Genomic DNA, 23,601 nt, shown 5'->3' on the forward strand with positions numbered 1-23,601 from the left:
TGCAGAGCTCGTCATACTGCTTCCTGCCCTCCATCAGTTCCAGGCCCCCTGTGTAAGCCTGAGAAGATAGCGGTAGGGGCAGGATGAGGGGAGAGAGGGAAATGTAGGAGGGAGGGAGGGAGGGAGAGGAGGACATGGGACTGGCACTCACCTCAAAGCCCCCAATGATGACAAGGCCCTGAATGTTAAACTTAGTGATGTTGGCACTGATCTGTTCTAAGCTCTTCTTGGGCAGAGTCCTAATTGGAGGTGGAGGTGGGTGGGCAGAGGTGTAGGGGTGGGGAGGGAGGATAATGAAATGTGGGGAAGAGGCAGCAGAGAGAGAAATGTTAGAGGACACTTTACTTTTAATTTCTTGATTTATGCCCCCTTCCCTACCCCATCTCCACCCAAGAACACACACTGGGGCTCTAAACTGCCAGAGCTGGTAAGAGGGGTGGGGTGGCCTGTCTGCTCTCACTGAAGCAACTGCGAGCATAGCGGGGAGAACCCCAGACAACAGCAGTGGTCCCAGCAGACCCTGACCTGGCGAACTGACTCCCGGGAAGGGGGTGCTCCTGCAATGCCACTTACCTTTTAGTCCCAAGTTTAGACCCACCCTGGCCAGTCCAGCCTCCAACATAGCTCCAGCCAGCTTCCTCAATCTGCAGGGAAAGGTCAGATCAGACACTGACCCCACCTGAGTTCTGAGCCCACCCTGACACCCTCTGGTTGGAAGAGGACCACCAGGGATTGGTTTTTCCCCACCTCATTGGACATCTTCCACCCTTTCTGCTCATTCCCAAATGATGAGCACCTACTTATGTGAGGCACTGTGTTGAGCTTTGTGATAGAGAATTAAATGAGACATTGCTTGCAAAGGGTTCGACTCAGTGGCCCTTGCCTGTTTCTACAGTCCTAGAATTAAATATCTGCTTTTGTTCAAACTATGAGACATAAAGGTAGTGAGGGGCAGGGGAAGAAAAGAGAACAGACAGGTGACCCCCTGCTACACTCATCCCCCATGACTGCTCCGTGGCCCCAGAACACCACCCCCTTTCCTTTTGGCTCCCGTACCTGACCCTTGGCCAGGCCCTCGAAGCCATCATGCACAACCAGAACTCGGTTGCCCTGGATGAGGCCAATTCTCACGGTGGAGCGGACGGCGGCATTCATGCCTGCTGCCGGGGCCCCCACATTCATCACAGCCACTGTGTGCAAGCCCGTCTGTGGAGAAGCAAGTGGAGAGAGAGCAGGGGAAAAGTGGGGACAGGTCAGAAAGGAAGCTGAACTAAGTCCCTTGTGGTCCTTGAGTCAGGACATCCACCTGACAATACACACCCCTCTCTCAGGGAACTCTTGCATAGCTTGCTCCCTCATACAATGGAAGCGAAATTCCATATCACAAATCAGTCAATAAAGCTGCTGTCCCTGACCCCAGATATCCTATATAATAAAAGCCTAATATGCTAGGTGTCCGGTCGTCCGGTCAACCAATCAAAGCATAATATGCTAATGATATGCTAAGACCACTCAACCGCTCGCTGTGACGTGCACTGACCACCAGGGGGCAGATGCTCCGACTGGTAGGTTAGCTTGCTACCGGGGTCTGGCTGATCAGGACTGAGCGAGAAGGGCAGGTCATGCCCTGGAGCCCTCCCGCGGCCCTCCCCAGCTGGCCAACCTCGCGGGCCTCTAGTCATTATATAATGAATAAGACCTTCCAGAGCAGCATTTTCCAAAGTGAGATCCTCGGACCACTTGCTCCAGAATCCATCTAGGGAGCTCATTAAACCTACTTCTTCCTGGGCCCTGCCCCAGAACTAAATCCCATCTGGAGGAATGCCCCAGGAATCTGCATCAGCACCAGGGACTCTGATCTACATAAATATAGAGAAACACTACTCTAATGGAAGAGGTGGCTGAAACGCACTGAGGTGTGACTATTCCCAGATTTTCCCAGAGAAAACAATACCTAAGCCCTCTTTCCTGTTCCTTGCATGCTATCACGTCAGCCCTGAATTGCACACGGGTCTTGGTCAGAGATACGCAGGGCATGCTAAGAACACAGGGCTGGTACCTGGGCGTGGCTAACAGAAAACTATCTTTGTAGGGTCAGGGACTCGGCACTGCAGGTGATAGTGGGGCCAAGAAACTGGGAGGGCTGAGGTACTAGGGGCTGGGAGAAGCACTTCACAGAGGGAGACTGGGGCACGCCAGGGTGAGGTAGGGTGAGTAACTTGCCAGTACCTTAGACACTGGGGGTCTGACATGAGCCAGAAGCTTGTACACCTCCCAGTTGTTCATGAAGCTCCTGTAAAAAGTAGAGAGAGGTGTCGTCCATCCATTCCTCAAGCCAGCAGCCAATGGGATCTGGTCTGAAGTTTTGCTCCCAAAGTGAAACTCCACAGGGCAAATCTCTTAAGGACATAAGTGGGGCAGCAGCAGGGACTGGGCAGGGTCTGCAAAGGGGGCACTAATTCATCAAACCCTCCCGAGCACTCTTCTCCCCAGGCTCGGCACAGAGACTGCCCCTTGCCTAGACACTTAGAATCTAGCCGGGCTCCACAGAGAGAAATACAGACTATAAAAGGCCAATCTCAGGGAGGGCGTCCTTGGGATGAACTGAGCCTCATGGTTACTTCACAACTAATTCTCTTGGGGAAGAAAGTTTGCAGAGACAATAGGAAGAGGAAGAGGCAGAGGCTCATATTTTAGGTCAGGAACTCTGTGACTTTTGGCTTCATTTGGCATCTCACTGCTGTAGCTAGTGAGCTTCGGGTCGTTTCCTCACCGGCCTCTCAGCTTCAGGGCTTCATCAAACTTCTTCTCGCTCATGGCCTTGGTCACGTCTTTGGTCTGAGGGAGGAGCACAGCAACAATCACGACTCCAGGGCAGGTCTTGCACAGCTGGAGGCCCATCCCACAGGGAGACTCTGCCCATCGCTGGCGTGTGACTAGGTCTTGTCCACCCTGCACCCCACCTTTCCTCAAACGTTCACAGAAGAAGTATTTTTGTTTTTCCCTTAATTTTCTGAGTAATGAGCAGCAATAGAAGAAAGCTGATCCAACGCTCTAATTAGTAGAAGATGGGCAGAGTGGAGCAGTGCTCACATATAAAACAGCACCTTCCTCCAACACACACTCAGGGCCCAGCCTCCCAGTAGCCCCTGAAGCAGTGAGTGCATGAAGAAGACCCTGCAGATGACCCAGATGGGGAGAAAGGGTGACCCCGGCCAGGTGCTCCCCCACCACTGACTTCTGCTCTGGGAGCCAATGCTTTAGCTCTAAGGCTTTTAGAGATCCAGTTCCGAGCAAGGCTGGAGCCTGCCTGGGCTGTAGGTCACTGGAACCCTGAGGCCAGCCCTGAGCATTCATGCCAGACACGTTAGCTCTCGGCCATGACGTTCGCTCTGTGGTATCAGTGATTCCTCTGTAAGGGCCACACCATTTCCTGAGCATGCAACAGTTTCCAGGCCCTGCATCAAACCCTTCACGTAGCTTCTCTCCAATCCTTACACCAGCCCTCCAGGTGGGTATTAGTACCTCATGTTGGTTCAGAGAAGCATGTCCAGGGTAGAAATCAGAGGAAGATATAAGCTACCTAGCCAGACCTTAATAATATCCCCTGCTTTTAATAAAGTTTGGAGAGCCCTAGCTGGTTTGTCTCAGTGGATAGAGCATCAGCCTGTGGATTCCAGGTTCGATTCCGGTCGAGGGCACATGTCAGGGTTGTGGCCTCAATCCCCAGTAGGGGACGTGCAGGAAGCAGCCGATCAATGATTCTCTCTCATCACTGATGTTTCTATCCCTCTTTTCCTCTCCCTTCGGCTTTTAATAAAGTTTGGAGAGCCCTAACTGGTTTGTCTCAGTGGATACAGCATCAGCCTGTGGATTCCAGGTTCGATTCCGGTCGAGGGCACATGTCAGGGTTGTGGCCTCAATCCCCAGTAGGGGACGTGCAGGAAGCAGCCGATCAATGATTCCCTCTCATCACTGATGTTTCTATCCCTCTTTTCCTTTCCCTTCCTCTCTGAAATCAACAAAAACATATTTTAAAAAATAAAAAAGTAAAGTATGGAGAGCCTGGCTGGTGTTGCTCAGTGGTTGAGCACTGACCCATGAACCAGGAGGTCACAGTTCAATTCCCGGTCAGGGCACATGCCTGAGTTGCAGGTTCGATGCCCAGTAAGGACATGCAGCAGGTGGCCAATTGATGTTTCTCTCTCATTAATGTTTCTAGCTCTCTATCTCTCTCTCTTCCTCTCTCTCTAAAATTAATAAAAACATATTTTAAATAAATAAATAAAGTTTGGAGAGATATTGCACTTCTCTTCTAATAGACATGATGAAGGGGTTTGAGATTGGACATGAGATAATGGGTCTCCTTACTAGGCAAGATATAGAGTCTCCCATTCTTTAGGAACATGTCACAGATGAGGAAACTGAGGCTGGGTTGGAGAGGTTACGGCTGCTACGCAAAGCCCATGGCGTCCTTTCCCCAGACGTCTCTTACTCTGCCGTGCTGCCTTCCTTCTGCTCCTGACCCAGCAGCCTTGGAGCTGGTCTCCTTCCCCATAAGCTCCAGCTCAGAGACGGGTTTGGAGCATTAGGAAGGGGCACTGGAGTCAGTACTTACCACCTGGACACACTCCATGAGAGGCAGGCGCACAGCCTGGTTACCGGAGAGGCTCACCACACAGGCTGGGGTGTCTGGGGTCCCCTCCAGTAGTGCCATCACTGCTTCCACGCCCATCCTGCTGCCCTGTAGGAGCCCAAGGAGCAAAGTCTGGTGCAGGCCTCCTTGTCTTGGCCAGGCCTGGGGAACCAGGGCACTTCGCGCCCTTTCCATCTCACAGGGTGGAGTTCCACATTTAAAGACTGTAGCCAAGAACTTCCTGGGCTTTCCCTCCCTACCCAGATTGCACCTAAAGCTTCATGACTCTTCATCCTCTTGCCATCAGAACCCCAAGGATACTACTTGATTCCAGAGAAACATGTCCTACTATAGTGGTCAAGGGGATCGATGAGGCTTAATAATATTCCTTTCTTATTGATAAAACAAGGAAGGATATTGCCTCTCTCTTCCAGTGAAAGTAGGATAAGAAGTTCAAACTGAGTGTCTGAAGTTAGATTAGATCTTAACAACTGCACTGATGCTCATAGCTCTAAGATAGGAGACCTCACCATTGGGGGAGCATATAGTTTCCCATCATTATTTGCAACAGAAAAGAACTCCCGAGTGTAAGGGAATGGGTCCAGCCACTGCAGAGGCTGGTGGTGGGACAGCGTGACCAGTGGTTTAAGGCCCTGTGCTGGTGAGGTCCAGTCCTGCAGGGGAAGGACAGCAAGCTGAGGGTTCTAAGGCAGGAGGGCCACCAAGCCCCAGGACTTACCAGGATGCGGTCAAAGGCTGACGGTGTCCCACCCCGCTGCACATGCCCCAAGACGGTGACCCGGGTGTCATATCCCAGACGCTTTACCACCAGCTGAAGAGACCAAGAGAGGAACAGAGAAAGGAATATACAGGGTCAAAGAAAGAAGAGACGTAGATAAAGCATGGACAGCTTATCTTCTTATCTTATAATGATTCCTGGTGGGAGGAAACCAGGGGGCGGGAACCCTGGGAGAGATGTGCAGAAGGATTAAGGAGAGACTCAGAAATCGTTAGGGAATGGGCCCGGGTGGGTAAGGTGTTCAAGACACCTCTGACTTCACGCATACTAACGTTCTTGACGTCTTCTGAGGTGATTGGTTTCCCATGCTTGTCAATTGCACCTTCAGCCACAATGATGATGTTCAGACGAGAACCACGGGTCCTTGTCTGGTCAAGCACAAAGAGGGAAATGGTGGGTGAAACCGATGGAGGGGAAACGGAACATCAGTGAAACAGGGTGAGGAATTTTATTTTTTAAGGGCAAAGAAATAGTGCCAGTACCTCGCTGAGCCGGCGACAAAGGTGCTCCTCCCAGTCATCATCTGGTGGACATTCAGGAATAAAAACCCAGTCGGCGCCACAGGAGAGAGAGGTGACAAGGGCGAGGTATCTGAGATGAGAACCAGAGGCATCACGCTAGGAGCTATGCTCCACAGATAGCCTCCCCTCTACCCAACAGGTTCGCCAGTCCCCATAGTTGGTGAAAGCACTGAGGATCCTGTTTCATTCTTGGGGTGAGGATAACCCTTAAGACTGCTTCTCAATAGATTCTGCCCCTGCAGGGCACTTTCTATCCATGCTCACCTCCCACAGTGGCTTCCATCTCAGAGCACTGCCTGTTCTTTCACACTGCGTGTGCCTGTGCACGTGCACACGTGTACACTCATGCACGTGTAGGTATGCCCGGGAGGTGCAGTGGGGACAGGGAAAGGGGCGCGTGTGCACCTCCAGGTCTGTACCACTGGAGGCCTCTCTGGACTCCACAGGGAGAAGGAAAGGGCTAGTGCTGGGTCCATGGAATAAACAAGTCAAGACGGGGATCTTACCCACAGTGCCGGCCCATCACCTCTAGCACAAACGTTCTCTGGTGGCTGCAAGAGATAGACACTTACACTGTCCAAGTGTCCCTATGGTCAAGATCAGCTGTACCCACTTTTAGACCAAGAAACCCCTCTGGAAGATGTATTTATGCTGCTAGGCCTTCCAGCAGGTTTCCTGAGTGAACAGGAAGACCTACGGGAAACACTTTAGCCACAGGGTGTCCTTCCCAGGCCTAAGAGAACACATCAGTAAAAGGTGTCAGTACTGCCCAGTGGACAGAGTGTTGGCATGCAGACTAGAGGGTCTCAGGTTCAATTCCGGCCAAGGGCACATGCCCGGGTTGCGAGCTCGATCCCCTACAGTAGAGGATGTGCAGGAGGCAGCCAACCAATGATTCTCTCTCATCATTGATGTTTCTATCTCTCTCCCTTCCTCTCTGAAATCAATAATATATATAATTTTTTTAAAAGGTGTCAGTACTAAGGCTCTGTTCCAGAAAGGATGGGCCTCAGGAAAAGAAGGAGAGAAAGGGAAAAGAAGGGAAGAAGAGACGACTTGACTAACCTGGAATCCTCTAGGATTCCACTGGGATAAACGGTTACCCTTCACCCTCTCATTCTCCCACACTGCCTCCAAGCCCCCTAACCGCTGAACAGTGGTGGTAATGGCCTCTACAATCTCTATGATGTGGTTGGAAAGGGCAGCTCAGGTTTTGGGCTCCCTGGATTCACCTCAGTCTAGACACTAATTATGTGGGAGACTCAAGAGGTATAAAGACCTCAGAGCTACATGTTTGGACAGTGGGCTAGACAGAGGCAAGAGGCAAATCTTGCAGCATTTCGAGAGCAGTGCAACTTCAATGCTCTAGGGATAATTCCTAGTTAAAAATGTGTTCTAGCCTCAGGAAACTAATCATTATAGTCACCAGAGCTCAAACACTCCATCTTCTCTAGCTCGGAGCTCTTAGCCTGTCCCAGCTGCCATCTTCCTACGTTGCCCACCCCCAGCCCCTTACCTCTGAGCAGTAGTAGTGATGGCATCTACAATCTCTATGATCCGGTGCAGGGCAGAGTCAGTGCCAATGGTCATATCAGTGCCGCAAAAGTCATTGTCAATTGATCCAACCAGACCCACGATGTTCAGGTAGCTAGACTTCTTTGCTTCCTCAGCTGTGATCTTACCTGACAATGGAAAGCAAACCAGGAGCCTTGGGTGAGGTGCCCGGCATGCCAAAGAGCAGATGACCAGAGAGAGAGGGAACTGGAGCTAGTGGAAATTGTAAGCTACGGCAGAAAAAGGAGGGCAAAGACGGCCCATTTTGTCTAGGTAACGACTTTCTCCAAGGGAAGGGAAGGAGGATGTGTGTGCCCGCACAAACAATACCGATGAGAACAATGTCTCACCCTCTTTCTGGAGGTCACTCAACAAGCCACTCCACTCAGAACGGAAGGTGTCAGCTCCAGTGAGGCTGCCATCACCCCCAATGACACACAGATTGGTGATCCCACGCTTCACCAGGTTGTGGGCAGCTCGGAGTCGTCCCTCTCGTTCCCGAAAGTCCTTGCACCGGGCACTGCCAATCACTGTGCCTCCCTTTGGGGAAGAGGGAGAAGTCAGCTCACCAGATGACACAGCCAAATTTGGGCTTAACATGCTCAGATTCCCCTGTTCCAACTCTGTGATGGGCTGACATAACCACGTGGTCCCTGGGAAGTTCCCTGACATCTTTAAGAGTCATTTGTTTCTTTGAAAGGAAAGGGCAACAACGCTGGCTGGGATGTCACGGCATCACTCCTACTTTCTGCCACACCTCTTGGAAGGTCAACCCATTTGTTTGAAGGCCTTGTTATCAACATGATTTTCTTCAAAGAGCATACATAGATGTCTGCTGGCTTTTGAAATAATCTCCACCCTTTGGAAATTCTCCCTACTGGCCTGACATTACAGATTGCATCATCTCAGTGTGCTTAGTAGTATTCTCCTCTCCCCACCACACTGTGAGTTCTAATCGTAACCTGGCACTGCCAGGCTTTTCCCTTCGCTCTGTGGGATCTATGGTACTGTGGAAAGAGCCGCAATGCCCAGGTATTCACAGGAAAAATAGCTTTGGATATAGAAAGCCTTAAATTTCCAAGGGTTTACAGATACCCCAAGAGGTAAATACACTTATTTTCAAAAATCATATAAGCTCCTGATATCCAGAACTTTGGGGCACTGATGGAGACTTCTGGCTCATTCCCAGACCACGTTATGGCAGGCACAATCACTTGCCTAGAACCGTCACTACGCCCTGCACATTAAATTTCTTTCCATGGTGTGGTAAAGGATTGAGGCAAAGGATGGAGATATAAATATAATTTGTAAATTTTTCAGTAAATCAGAAAATGAGTATATGGTAACTTACATAATGACTTAAAGGCAACGGGTTATGGATATGATTGAGGTATTTTTAGTTTTTCGTTTGTTTGGTTGGTTGACTTTAACACTGAAAGGCTCTCTGGGTTCCTCCCTCCCTTAAATGGTCTGGTTTCAGGCCACCTCATCCCATCACATGAGGACTAGCATATTTCAGCCTTCCTTCTGGCTCTGGCTCCAGTCCTCTGGTAAGGTTATTTTCAGGACCAGACCTTCCCCGTGACCCCAGAGCAGGTCTTGCTTACATGCCAGGTCCCCAAGTATTGCCTATGACCTTTATATACAGAGCAAACTGTCCTATGACCACATCCCCACTCTCTATCCCACTTTAGGAAACCAGGGTGATACTTTCAAATGCAAAGAGTAAAGGTCAAGCACAGCCCCTACCTTGTCACTGAATCCCTTCCCATCACACCACATGGCAGGGAACTGGGGAAACCATGAGCCCAAAGCAGCATGGGGTGAAACAAGGACAAAACATGGGACAAATGTCTTCTAGAACGTACCAGTTGAAGCATCATCGAAACGCTCTCCCAGGTGGCTTCCCTGATGTTCTCGCCACCATCCACCAGGCCTTGATAACCCTGTGGGGCACATCAGACCCATTCAGTCTCTGCTAGGCTTCCCCCTAAACTCCCAGGATCAAGACAGGAACCTGGGAAGAGGTTCTCAGAGAATGAAGTCACCTGCTCCCATTACAGATTCCTGGATACTTGTGAGACCAACATAGTCCAACTTTTCAATACCCTCTTCTAGTTTCTCCCATTTTTTATGTTCTTCCTAACACTTAATCTTAATTCCTCTTGTTCAACATCCCATTTCCTCTAATCCGCTTCCCAGGGGGACTAGATAACAGATGGTTTTGGTAACAGTGGAGGAAAAGAAAAGGGGATGTTGGAGGGAGGGAGAGGAATATGACTTGAAAAGACAAGAAGCTATTAAATTTAAGAGAAGACAGCTAGACCTTACCTAAAGAAGAGTGGCAAAGAACAAGAGGAAATGAAAGGAAGGGAAACAAAGAGGAATTGGAACCTCAGAAAGTTGGGCAAACTACAGAAATCTAGTGAGACTCTTTCCTCCTACAGCTCTATCTCTGGATATACTCAATTTACGGTGAAATGCTAACTCATTTCAGCTTCTCTCTCTGTTTTGGAGGGAGGTGGAGGGAAGACAGGAACTTCTTCCTTTAACCTGAACAGGCAACATGAGGACCCGATCCACAGATCCCTGGGTCCTACCATCATTACTGAGGCTGAGAGTGGGGAGGGAGCCAAGACAAATCAGACACAGCAATGTAACTGGGAGGTAAGGAAAGAGAAAGTGGGGAGAGGAAAGGAGCAGGTTAAGCATATAGCAAAAAAAGAAATGGAGAACAAAGTAGAGAACCAACCTCATGGACAAAGAAGACACGGGCACCAGTAAAGATACCAACTCGGACCACAGCCCTGACAGCAGCATTCATTCCTGCAAGGAGAAAAGAAAGAAGTGAGAAAGAGGTTACTCCTAAGAAAAGCAGCCCTGGAATCCAAGATAGGAGACAGTTCTTTTCCCTATTTTATTGTATTTTATTTTGTTTTATATATTTTATTGACTTCAGAGAGGAAGGGAGAGGGAGAGAGAGATAGAAACATCAGTGATGAGAGAGAATCACTAATAGGCTGCTCCTTGCCTTCCCCACACTGGGGATTGAGCCTGCAACCTGGGCATGTGCCCTGACCAGGAATCGAACCGTGACCTCCTTGCTCATAGGTCAACACTTAACCACTGAGCTACGCTGGCCAGGCTTTTCCCCTATTTTTTAAATATATATATATCTGTATTGATTTCAGAGAAAGGAAGGGAGAGGAAGAGAGAGACAGAAACATCAATGATGAGAGAGAATCATTGATCGGCTGCTTCCTGCACACACCCTACTGGGCACAGAGCAGCAACCTGGGCATGTGCCCTGATGGGAAATCAATCCATGACCTTCTGGTTTATAGGTTGATGCTCAACCACTGAGCAACACTTGCTGGGCTAGGCTTTTTTCTAAATCTAGAATATTCCTCTCATCTAAGTCTCAATGTTAATGTAGCTCCAGATACTCACCTCATTTTCCCTCCCCCCAAATCCTATCTTTCCTTGCCAGGGCAATCTAGGGAATAATAATCTTGAATGCTTATTGTATTAGACACTACTAAGTGCTTATCAAACATCATCTCAATTAATCCCATCCACAACCCTAGAGTTGCCTCCATTTTACAAATTTTGGAAACTGAAGTTCCAAGAGGTCAAGGTCAGAGCGAGTACTCTTAAAAAGCTCAGATTTAAATCCAAGTCCTAAAATACTTAAACCAACCCTACTGACCTCCATGCTATGCCCTCCTAATCTCAATGACTGTCCTAGGTTTTTCTTTGCCTTCTGCACTGAATTTAGACACACATCCAGCTTTGGTAGGCTTTTCAGGACAAAGACATGATTCTCTGAGGCTCAGTGACCTGCCTCCACACATATACAGCTTTTTAGTGTCTTTTGAGTTGGTGTATGTTACAATGTGTACCACACAGTTGAGATTCTCTGGCTTATAATGTGAGGAGGGACTCAAGGTGATGGTCAAGGAATCATAGCACCATTAGAGATCAACTTCTTATTCAAGATATTCCAGTATGTATTTTTGTTTCAATCTAAAATCTACTTCATCTTCCTTAACCCTACCTGGGGAAATACCATCTACCAGCGAGCACTAGAGAAGCCAGAATCCATCACAAACTACTGAATAACCCAAAGCCTCTCTGGAAAGGAAGAGAATCAAAAAGACCAGAATGGCCCTAACCGGTTTGGCTCAATGGATAGAGCATCATCCTGCGGACTCAAGGGTCCCAGGTTCGATTCTGGTCAAGGGCATGTACCTTGGTTGCGGGCACATACCCAGTAGGGAGTGTGCCAGAGGCAGCTGATCGATGTTTCTCTCTCATCGATGTTTCTAACTCTCTATCCCTCTCCCTTCCTCTCTGTAAAAAATATTTTTTTTTTTTTTTTTTTTAAAAAAGACCAGAATGTCTTCTTCTGGTTGTTGTTTTGTTTTTTAGGCTGATATGGCTGTAAGCTCCAAATCATATTGGCGGTCCATTCACTCATTGAACAAATATTTATTGAATACACATCATGTTCCTGGCACTATGTAGGCACTGGGGATACAGCAGAGAAGAACACAGAGTTAGGGGATATAGGGATAAAGTGCTTGGTAATGGTCCTCAAAACCTGTGAAGAATTATAATATGGTGACAATATGGGTCCCTATGAAGGAGATTTGTACAAAGTGCAGTGGGAACAAGGAGAAGGAGCATTTCAGCTGCTAGGAGGAAGTCTGGGAAGGCTGTATAGAAAATACCATTTGTGCTGAGACCTAAAGGATAATTTTCCATTTAACATTTTTGTCAGGTGGACAATTTTGGGGGAAATGTCCCAGGCAGGGAGAATAACACAAATAAAGGCGAATTTCAATGAATAACCTTAGGTAATTCAGTATAATAAAGAATAAAATATAAAATAGGAAGTGGTGAGCGATGAAGCTGCACAGGTGGGCAGGCACCTGTGTATGAGAAAGTGGCCTTCATTCTGCAGGCCAGTGTTTGACTAAGGATCCGTGGGTAATGCTTTTGCGGGCATGGGCACTTCTTTTGGGAGAAGGTCCACAGCTTTCATTTGATTCTTAAAAGGATCTGTGACCAAAAAATAAAGTTACAGACTATGGAGAATCATTGAAGCACTGTGACAGTAGAGAGGTAGGATGAGATCGACATATCAGAAGATGGCTTTGGCAATGTGGAGGACAGACTGAAAAAGAAATCGCTAGGATTAGATGGCCACCAGATAGCCTAGAAATCACTAGGATGGCCATCAAATAGCCTAGACAAAAAAATGATGAGGTTCTAGACTGAGAGAGTGACATTTGTTGCAAAACAGAGATACTGGACAGGAGACACTCAGGAAACAGAAGCAATAGGACTTATATCTAATCAGCAATGTGATTAGATTTCCAAGTTTTGTGGAAGAAGAGGAAATGCCCATGACTGACTTTCACAAAGGGTAAATTGCGTGCCGTTAACTGAGCAGACACAGGTTTTGATTTGGGAAGATGGGGTGGGGATGACACACTCATATTTTGAGTTGAGTTCCTGTGGGACAGCGTGTGAACTTGGACGAGACTGTCTCAAGAGACCATGAAGAATTGGAAGGGAAAGGGCAAGGGAAGAAACCCTGAGGAAAAGCAACATTGAAGGAACGGGCAGGGGATGAGGAATCCATGAAGGAAACGCCAAGGAGCAACCAGAACGACAAAAGGAGCCCAGGACTTAGCAACGTCTTCGAAGCCATAGGGGACAGTTTTAAGACCTGGGAACAGTGTCTAATGCTTCTGATAGTTAAAATAACAGCCGCAAGGTTGGGCATGCCAACAAGAGGTCATTGGTGAGCACTGATATCAAAGCTTATTTATGACATCACTGAGGCAAAGCCCCGTGAAGGCTAGAGGTCTGAGTTAACATCCTCAAATTGAAGGACTCAAAACTGAAAAGTCTGGGAAAAAACCCCCCAAAAAACAAAACTGAAAAGTCTGCGAAGAGAGGGGGCTTCTCAGAAGCTTTAAGGAAAGCCTGTGTGTGCCCGGCCAGTGTGGCTCAGTGGTTGAGTGTCGATCTATGAACGAGGAGGTCAGGGTTCGATTACCTGTCAGGGCACATGCTGGGGTTGTGGGCTCAATCCCCAGTAGGGGCGTGCAGGAGGCAGCCAATTAATGATTCTCTCTCTACAGTAATGTTTCTGTCTCTCTCTCCCTCTCCCTTCCTCTCTGAAATCAATAAAAATATATTTAAAAATAAATAAGTAAAAGGTTTTAAGTATAAAGGAAACAACAGATGGTGGGCACAAAATCTCCAAGTCCATTGGGCAGGGGAAAAATCCCACAAGAAAAGAAGATTCTTTCTCTTCTCTCCTCCCTCTGCTTTCTTCTTACCTTAACCCTACCAACCTCTAGAGGTCATCTTTCCCACTTCTAAATGGATAGCTGAGTGTTTTCTTATAAATCAAGTTTTAGGACCCTCTTTGTGTCCCTGGACCGGTGTCTCAAACTCCTAGTTCCCTAGACATCACAGACTAGGATGCATAGATAGTTTGTACCAGGGAGTCCCAGTAATTCTTTGGACTCTGCTATCCAAACTCAGTGGCCTATTCTGGCCCAGGCCAGTCCTGGCCAGGCTCCCCTTGGCTGTTCCATGCTGTCCTAAATAGCTCTCTATGAGCAGCTGTCTGACCTATTAGAAGCAAGATGAAGGATAAGATTACAGACAGCATCCAGGGGGGTATTCTGGGTACAGCTAGGAGGGGCTCTGGAGAACGTCAGAAGCATGCAATTTTTTAGAGTCTCCAATTACAGCCTGCTGCAAAGAGGCCTTGGGAAGAAGAACTATGAGTGATGGTTCTCTACAAGATAGAAATAAAACTAATATATGACTTGATCACTATCTTTTTTAAAGCGGAAACTGAAATGGTTCTTTCTACCTTAACTGAACTTTGAATAAGAGAAAAATTATTTAACTCCAAATAAGAGGACTAAATGTTTGTTAGATGTGAATTACTCTTTCTGATGAATATGTTACTGAAAATTATAACTCCTAGAATAGCAATCAGAGAGATAATAGAATCCCTGCTCTTGTAAACAAGTAAAAATAGAATGAACATGCATTTAAATGAACTGCCTAGCCCTTGCTGGTTGCTCAGTGGTTAGAGCATTGGCCCACAGGCTGAAGGATCTTGGGTTCGATTCCCAGTCAAGGTCATGTACCTCAATCCCTAGCCCTGGGAGCAACACTACGCAGGAGGCAAACAATTGATGTGTCCCTCTTACTTCATGTTTCTCTCCCTTCCCCTTCCCCTTCCCCTTCCCCTTCCTAAATGGACTGCCGGTCTGAAGACAGAGGGCTAGAGCAGATGACTGAGGTCCTTTCCAACAGAACATGCCGATTTCCTAAGGCCACTGTGGCATGGTTCAGGGGCGCAGGGCTGGGAAGAGAATTAGGATTTAGTATCTAATCAGCCCAACTTTTGAGCTCAGGATGTCTCCTCACTCCTGGCCACTTTTCTACTTTAAGAGGTTACTAGCTTTGCTAAGGCTCAGGGAATGACAGAGCTATGACTTCCATGGATTTTACAGAGCCCAACCTCACTTTCCCATGTGACCCTAGCCTCCAGGGAAACACAATTCTGTGCTCTCTCCCTGAGAGAATAGGCACCATTAAACTTATCCCTGGGCAGGCCGCCTCTGTATCTGAGCTGCTCCTTCAGTTGGGACCTCTCAGCTCTACTGTGATTTTTCTGCTTTGCTTCCTCGCCTTCCTAGAATTTCATCCTCTTCCACTCTTGGTGCCTAATGCTATGTGCCTGTGATATTACGGTATGTGGACTCACAGTGAGATATCTCCCTGGGTACACTGATCCTGTCATAGGATCCCATGGGCCTTGTCCTTGGTGGGCCTTCCAGAAATCAGCCTGTCAACAGCCCCTGCCTTCACGGAAGATGACCCTTCCCTTCACACAGGTTTAAGACAGGGGACGGTCATTTCTAGAACAGGAGGGTCTCTCTGCTCAGGAGCAGATGCCGAAAGGGCTCTGTTGCTCTTAGACCCACGTTAAATCCTAAGCCTTTTCCCCGCCTCTTACTTCTTTCCCTTTCCAGCGAGATCTTCTTTTTCATAATGTCACAACTCTGTGTGACTTACTTAGGACTTTTACTAGGTCCTCATTTCCTATAGTCTGACCCATTCCACAGGCCATCCTACCCAAGTTTTAGGATCAACACTCAAAGTTTATGTTGAAGAGTTCAGTATTGGCACAGGATTCTTTCCAGGAGAGAACAGTGAAGCGGCAGGAGCCAGGTCAACAGTCTCGACAGCCTCAACTTGGGCTCTGCATTCTAATCTCCCCACTATTCCTAAACTCGGGCTTCTGTGCCCCGCCTCCTCAGCTTCTCATTCTAGCATTCTCCTATTCATAATATATATCCAACTATAACTAAATAAGTGTTAGTTTAAAAAGATGCTTAACGTCTAGCATACTAATAAGAGGACCATTATGCGAAGACAATGTGTGACTTCTTCATTAATGTAGCCTTAGTGCTTAGCATCCTGCTTGGCACACGGCAGATGCTCAATTATTCACTTTATTTAATTAGTAATACATTTATTGAGTACTTACTATGTACCAGGCACTGCTCTAAGCACTAGCTGAATGAAGAGTTCAGTTTCTTGAAATCTATCTTCTCTGTGAAGTGTCCCTGGTTAATCCTATCTTTTCATTGTATAAGCGGAGTCTACTGGGTTAAGCCCACTTGATAATTGCTACTTATGTGTCCTACATAGGCGTTCTAGTAATGTATGACATCCTTTCTCATTAAACTGTAAGTTCCCAAAGGAAATCACCTTCTTTACAACATATGAGACAGGGCTCTCTACAAAGTGCGTGCTTACCACAAAGTCTCGGAAAGCGTAAGGAGAGTGGTGCAGAGGAAGGGGACACTAGCTGAAATCTCTTTCTTTCTCTTTCTCATCACAGTCTCCGTGTCCTGGTGTCCCTTTCAAAGAGATTCTGCCTCTCTTCAATGTATTAAGTTAGAATATACAAGATCATCAAAGGAGGGGAAAAAGTAAAATAAATCACACATCCCCTATCTCCCACTTCATTTTCCATATTCCTGATTTTTCTTATACGTAACTCAGAAATAGGTTCCCTCTGGCTTTCTGCCCACTGCCCACCCCCACCATGGATCTGCACTGAATGACTGCTGCTGTTCTGTGTGTTCAAGGGCTAAAGGGATGAAGGGGAGGAAGGCCAGAGAAAACAGAGAACGGAGCAGAACTCTGCCTCGTAGAAGGACATGTGCTGTAAGAGTGAGGTGCCTGACCCTGGTCAGTGCAGGAATTCTGTAGACATCAGAGTTAATCCTGAAGCTCTAGCTGGAGCCCACCAAATACCAATTCTGGGTCTCCTCCTTTTCCCAACATTCCCACGGTACTTGAAGTGAATCTATTTACTGCCTCCTCAGTCGCTTTATATCATCAGTCCCTTTCTTTCCAATGTTCTTTGAGACAACACCAGTCTTTTAGGTACCAAAGGACCAAAATGGACCACATCTTCAGAGATATTTGGAAAGAGGTTTTATGAAGATTTAGGCAAATAAAAGTAGAGAAAATAAAATCCAAAGCAGTTGAGGGATTTTTAGGAAAACCCAAGATTCTAGTGTGAATCTGTAACAGGAGGATTGTTCATTCTACAGGCTAAGGGGAGTCAAGAAGCTCAAGGGGGCCCATCAGCCATGTTTTTGTCTCTAACCAAGCAGGGCTCTCCTCCTTACCTTGGGCATCTCCACCAGAGGTTAACACGGCGATGGCTTTGCCGACCCCCAGGGTTCTGGCTGCATGATGCTCTTCATGGGTCATGATCCAGTCTAGAATGCAAATAGTGACCAGTTAAGACACAGCTGGACCAAGGTGCTATGAGCTCTGGAAGTGGCTGTTAGACTGGACAGGGCCACTTCAGTCAGGCTCTCTCACTAAACGGAGTCTGGGCTTTGCAGCCTGAGAGCTTGAACTTCTTCCAAAAGAGAGGCACACCCCCCCAGAGTGACAAGCTGAAATGTCACAGTCATCAAGCCTGAGACCACGAACGTCCTGGCTGATCCTGCCAATTGCAGCCTATTTGTAGAATAAGCAAAGGTCAAGGAGAAGAGCAATTGACTGGGCAGAAATGAAAAAGGAAGGAGAAAGTTAAGTTAGCCTTAGGGATCCTTCCTTTTAATGAAGGGAAGGGCTGTTGCAGAGCAGAGGAATCAGATGAGACCCAGCAAAGTGAAAAAAGAAAAACGTAGATAGGTTGGATTATGGCACTGGGCTGGGTGTTATGGCATTGGGCTAAGTGGAAACTGGACACTAAGGTTTAAAGGTGCATTAGAGCTTGGGCATGTTAACAGTGTCAGGCTAAGGAATGGTTAGGGACTTACTTATTATTTTTTTTAAATATTTATTTATTAAACTTATTGGGGTGACATGTGTCAACATGAACATACACGTTTCAGGTGAGGGTTTCTATGCTACAACATCTGTATATTGTACCATGTGCCCACCACCCAAAGTCAAATCTTCTCCCGTCATCACATAGTTAGGGGCTTTCTATGGTTTTTCCAATCCCCCTCAGGCTCTTCACCTCCTGAACATCTCTTGATCCTTTGTCTTCAGCCCTTGCCCCTCACACTACATACAATTAAAGGAGACGAATAACACAAAATCACTGTCACACATACTCAGATATGTGCATACAACATGTGAGCACCTTCATATTTTTGTCTTTGGGGCTTATTTCTCTCAAAGGAACACATAAGACATACTTTTGTGTCCATAAAATGCCAATGGAATCATCATTCTCCCAGTTATCCAGGCTCAAATCTTATATTTTAAAATTTATTTCCTCCTTACTCTCAGAATCAAAAGTTACCAAATCCTATTATTCTCCCTTCTTTTTTTGTTTTTTGTTAATCCCCATCTGAGGATATTTTTCCATTGATTTTTAGAGAGAGTGGAAGAAGGAGAGAAAGTCAGAGAGAAACACTGATGTGAGAGAAACACATTGACTAGTTGCCTCCTGCATGAACCCTGACCAGGGCCTGGGCTGGGGGCGGGGGGCAGGGGGACTGGTCTGTAACCAAGGTACATGCCCTTGACCAGAATCTATTGAGCCAAACCGGCTAGGGCTATTCTCCCTTCTTATTATCACTCTAGTCTCCTCTATCCTCACTGCCTCTTTCCATCTGAATTGCCTACCACAATAGCTGGTCTCCCTCTCCTTGTGTTTCCCTTGTCCACTCTATTAGAGACACAAAATAAACCTCCATGGAAGGTGATAGGCCTCTGAGGCCTCAGTGGAGAGAAGGATCACTCACATGAACAGTGGGTGATGATCTTCAAGCACAAATCATGTTTCTGCTGTGCATCTGGGAAAATGGGGTAACTGCCGATAAAGACATAGGTCACATAAACACAGATCTACACACTTGCCAATAAAATGCATGCAATGAGACTCATGAAGACATACATTCACACAGAGTGTTATTAAGAGACACAGATTCACAGACATACTTCATATGATCAGTGCTGACAGATAAGTCCAGACTTCTTGGGTTGGCATTCAAATCTTCCAAGATCTAGCCCTTGCCTAGAGCTTGAACCTTTGCTCCCACGAATTGTTTCATCATCACCTGAATAATGCTTTGCTCCTTCCCACTTCTGTGCCTGGACACACTGCATTCCTTTTCCAGAAGGCTATGCAGTTCCTTACTGATCTCTGGGCCTGTTCCACAGGTCAATATCCTGCTCCATCATGTAAGACCCATCTTAGTTGCACCCCTATCAAACCTATGTAGCCTCCACTGATGACCATAGGTCAAGGAAGGCTCCTTTTTGGACTTCCTCTAGTATCATATTGTCTGGACCTGGGTCATTCATGTAGCACTTAATTACAACTTCCTGTAGTATTGTAATTGCACATTATTTATTGAAAAGAAGGTTAGACTAGATCAGGGGTCAGACGCAAATTACAACCCATAGGCCAAATCCAGCCCTTCTCATTTTAAAATGGTTTTCAAGACATGTGAAAATTATATGAAATTGTAATTTCAGTGTCCATACCACTCTCATTCTTTCATGTATCATCTATGACTGCTTTTGTGATACAACAAGAGAATATTAGTAGATCATTGCAACAGAGACCAGATGCCCTGCATAGTCTAAAATATTTACCATCTGTCTTTTTACTGAAAAAGTTCACAGCCCCCTGAACTAAATGATCACTAAAGCCGTTTTCCCTGACCAGACTAAAAACTCACCCAGGGAGTTTTCTTAAAACTCTCCCACAGCCTGCCAAAAGTAGCGAAGTCTACGCACGTAACAGGAGTTCAACAAATACTTGTTGAAAGCATTAGTGAACTGACGAACAACACAAAATGCACACAAATATGTGAAAAATTTTAAATATGTTCAGATACAGATATAGCTTCATATTATCTGTACTTCTAACACATACAGCTACAAAAAGGACCAAAGAAACCAAATGCTAAAAGAAATATAAACACGTGGGTAGAGACTATCTCCTATTTAACATTCACATCCAAATGTCTACTGTTCTCAAAAAAGGAAGGACTAAGTGGCTGGTGCAAATAGGAAAGTAAAAATTTGGAAAGAAAAGACCAAAACACCTGAAGGCTTCAGTGAGGGAGAGAATTCACCATAGCAAGATTAGTAGTGCTGATGACACAAAAAAAAACTGCTCAGCTTCTTCTGCATGTCTAAGTTACGCAGGCACAGGACACAGAAATGCACGCAGATTCAAATAGAAGCATCCTTTATAGATCCACAGTGACACACACGTAAAAATAAAGAAATATTAAAACCTAAACATAAAATCACGTGTGTAGAGAAACAGGAGGGAGGGAATAGGAGTCAGCATCGCAGGTGCACTGATTTGAATTGGGTGAGTGCCAGGATAGGAGCCTACCAGCCAAGAGCCACAAGGTCTGAGCACCTTGCACCCATCCCTGATTCCCAGGGAACGGGCTGTGCGTGGGAGCCCAGGGGCTTAGGGTTCTTCATGACTGCCCTACCCATCCCCCCTCTGGCTTCTGATGCCACACCACCTCTTCTTCCCCTGCGGCTCCTTTCCGTTCTCCCCGCCGCCGCCTCCCAGAACGGTCATTTCCACGTCGCTCTCAGCTTTCCCCCTCGCCTGATACCCAAGGGCCCCTCTTGCCTTTTTGTTCTAGCTCTTCTCGGACGCGGCTTGCTTGCACACTGTCCTTGGAGAACGGGGGAGGGGAGCTTGGCGAACAAGGGGAGGAGCCAGGTGGAGGCACCAGGGAGGAGAAGGAGGCGAGGCTTCCCAACCTCCACTGGCAGAGGCCGGCCAAGAGGCCCCGCCTCCCCCTGCTCTCTCTCTCCTCCTCCTCCCTCTGCCGCTATGAACGCGGCTCAGATGTGACAAGGGCTTTAGTTTCTTCACTCTCCAGAGAGTTCTCGGGCCCCCACATCGCTCTCGGGAGCCATCAGCTCCTGTAGGCAGTAGGAATCAGAAATTGTTTAGTTGTTTCTCTTGCTGTCAGCAGAGACTACTTTTCTCCTAGCCCGGACTCTCCGAGGCTTACTGCATTCTGGCATCCTCGGCAACTAACAGTCACCCCTCCCTCTGGCCCTATCTATGGTCTCCCACCTCTCTCTGAGCGAACACTTACTGGAAGGCTGTGTGCCAGGTTTTAGGTGCTGAGAGATGAAAAGATAAATGAAACAGAGTCCCAGCCCTCGAGGAACATTCAACACTGGTATTTACTATAGAGGGACCTCGAACACTCCCGTTACATGTGCGTTACCTTTCTCAGAGAAATACAGGACAGTCAGCTACGGATGGGAGTTCCAAGAGACAAGACCCCTGCCGGGATAGCCCTGTCCCAAGTCTGCAGTAGAAGAGGGTACAGGACTCTGGCGGTGAAGCCAGCATATCCTCTGGGCTACAAAGCAAAGCGGATCCCCCTGGGAACGTTGGTCAAGTACTCCCAGAGCAAGCGGTGCATCTTTCACTCAGATCCCCTTTACTCCTTCCACTGCTCCACCCACGTCTTTGCGTCGGTGCCTCTCCTCAGTCGTCTCTTTTCTTGCGGTTTCCACAGCCCAGTCTAGCTTACTTTTGTTTCTGCCCCTACACCCTCTGGCCACAAATGATAGGAATGCAAGTCATTAGGAGATAAAACCATTGGCGACACAAAATTAACTTTTATGCTGCAAATGTTACCATCAAAAAATTAAAAAGACAACTCATTAGAAGGAGAGTAAAACTTTGCAAATCATCTATCTGATAAGGGACTGATGGACATCCAGAATATATAACACTTGCAACTCAATAATAAAGAGTTAATAACTCACACTAGCTGGTTTGGCTCAGTGGATAGAGTGTAGGCCTGGGGACTGAAGGGCCGCAGGTTCTATTCCCATCAAGGGCACCTGTCCGGTTGCTGGCTGAGCCCCCAGTGGGTGGTGTGCAGGAGGCAGCTGATCAATAATTCTCTCTCATCACTGATGTTCCTGTCTCTCTCTCTCTTCTGCTCTGAAATCAATAAGATATTTTTTAAAAAAGGTAATAACCCAGTTTAAAAATGGGTAAAAGATCTGAACACATACCTCATCAGAGAAGACATAGAGATGTCAAATAAACATAGGAAACGATGCTTAACATCATATGTCATTTGGGAACTGCAAATTAAATTGGTGAGATACTACCACCTGTTACAATGGGTAAAAAACAAAACCCCTGACAATACCAAATACTGACAAGAACGTGGAGGCAATTCTCATTCTTTGTTGGTAAAAATGCAAAATGGTCAAGTCACTTTAAAAGACAGTTTGGCAGTTTCTTCAGTTTCTTACAAAGCTAAAATAGTCTAAAAGAATGATCCAGTGATTACCCAAATGAGTTGAAAAGTACATTCACACAAAAACATGAACATGAATGTTTATAGCAGCTTTACTCCTAATTGCAAATAGCTGTAAGCAACCAAAATGTCCCCTAAAAGGTGAGTGGATACACAAACTGTGGTGCATCTGTACAATGAAATATTCAGCGATAAAAAGAGAAAATACAGAAAATCTAGCTAGGAATGGGAATACCAAGAGGCAAGACCTCCCCACCTTGATATGACCCCTTGAGCCAAGAAAAGAATGGAAGAAACTTAAATATATATCGCTTAGTAAAAAGAGCCAGTCTGAAAAGGGTATATACTGTATGATTCCAACTTACATTGCATTGTGGAAAAGGCAAAACTATACCGAGAGTAAAACGCTTAGTGGTTGCCACGGGCTTGGAGTACAGAGGGAGGAGAAATAGGTCCAGCACAGGGGATTTTTAGAGCCGTGAAGTTAATCTGTATGATGTTACAGTGGGGCCTTGACTTAAGAGTGTCCTGACTAACGAGTTTTTTGAGAAAGCAGTTGTCTCTCCGCTGATTTTTTGCATTGAATTGATAGAGTAATTTGAGTTAACGAGCTCCTCAACGAGCTCCTTAATGAGCTCGGTCTCTGAATGAATTAAACTCATAAGTCAAGGCCCCACTGTATAATGATGATTACACTACATCATGACTGTCAAACTTACAGAACTGCACAATACATAAACTTTAATGTAAAGTATGGGCTTTAGTCGATAATAATGTATCAACATTGGTTCATCAATTGTAACAAATATACCACACTAGAGCAAGATGTTAATTATAGGGGAGGCTGAACAGAGGAGGGAGGATATATGGAAACTCTGTACAATCTGCTGAATTTTCTGTGAGCCTAAAATTGCTCTAACAAATAAAATGATTAATCTAAAAAGTATATTCTGTTCATTGAATATAAAAACAAAAACAAAAATGGGCAAGGGTTTGAATAGACATTTCTCTAAAGAGGAGATACAAATAACCAATGAACACATGGAAAGGTTCTCAACATCACTAATCGTTAGGGAAATGCAAATCAAAACCACAATGAGATTTCCTTTTACAACTATTAGGATGGCTATTACACAGAAAGAAATACAAAGGAGCCCTATCCTGTTTGACTCAGTGGATAGAGTGTTGGCCTAAGGACGAAGGGTCCCGGGTTTGATTCTGGTCAAGGGA

The 23,601-nt window shown here is 46.5% G+C and overlaps 1 protein-coding gene across 1 annotated transcript in view; it reads right to left on the reverse strand.

Moving 5' to 3' along the window:
* Positions 1 to 17,352, reverse strand: part of PFKM (phosphofructokinase, muscle) — a 22,413-nt gene extending 5,061 nt beyond the window's left edge. The window contains exons 1-16 of the mRNA XM_015558556.1: positions 17,260 to 17,352; positions 10,263 to 10,336; positions 9,379 to 9,456; positions 7,861 to 8,050; positions 7,473 to 7,638; positions 6,463 to 6,507; positions 5,918 to 6,026; positions 5,708 to 5,803; positions 5,376 to 5,468; positions 4,619 to 4,744; positions 2,774 to 2,838; positions 2,230 to 2,293; positions 1,057 to 1,206; positions 574 to 644; positions 152 to 239; positions 4 to 58 (exon numbers count right to left, since the gene is read on the reverse strand). Coding sequence (XP_015414042.1) covers positions 4 to 58; positions 152 to 239; positions 574 to 644; positions 1,057 to 1,206; positions 2,230 to 2,293; positions 2,774 to 2,838; positions 4,619 to 4,744; positions 5,376 to 5,468; positions 5,708 to 5,803; positions 5,918 to 6,026; positions 6,463 to 6,507; positions 7,473 to 7,638; positions 7,861 to 8,050; positions 9,379 to 9,456; positions 10,263 to 10,336; positions 17,260 to 17,344 — 1,555 coding nt within the window. The 5' untranslated portion in view covers positions 17,345 to 17,352. The remainder of the gene's footprint in view (positions 1 to 3; positions 59 to 151; positions 240 to 573; positions 645 to 1,056; positions 1,207 to 2,229; positions 2,294 to 2,773; positions 2,839 to 4,618; positions 4,745 to 5,375; positions 5,469 to 5,707; positions 5,804 to 5,917; positions 6,027 to 6,462; positions 6,508 to 7,472; positions 7,639 to 7,860; positions 8,051 to 9,378; positions 9,457 to 10,262; positions 10,337 to 17,259) is intronic.
* Between the last annotated feature and the right edge of the window lie 6,249 nt (positions 17,353 to 23,601).

Source organism: Myotis davidii, unplaced genomic scaffold, assembly GCF_000327345.1.
Source record: "Myotis davidii unplaced genomic scaffold, ASM32734v1 scaffold290, whole genome shotgun sequence".
Lineage (NCBI taxonomy): Eukaryota > Metazoa > Chordata > Mammalia > Chiroptera > Vespertilionidae > Myotis > Myotis davidii.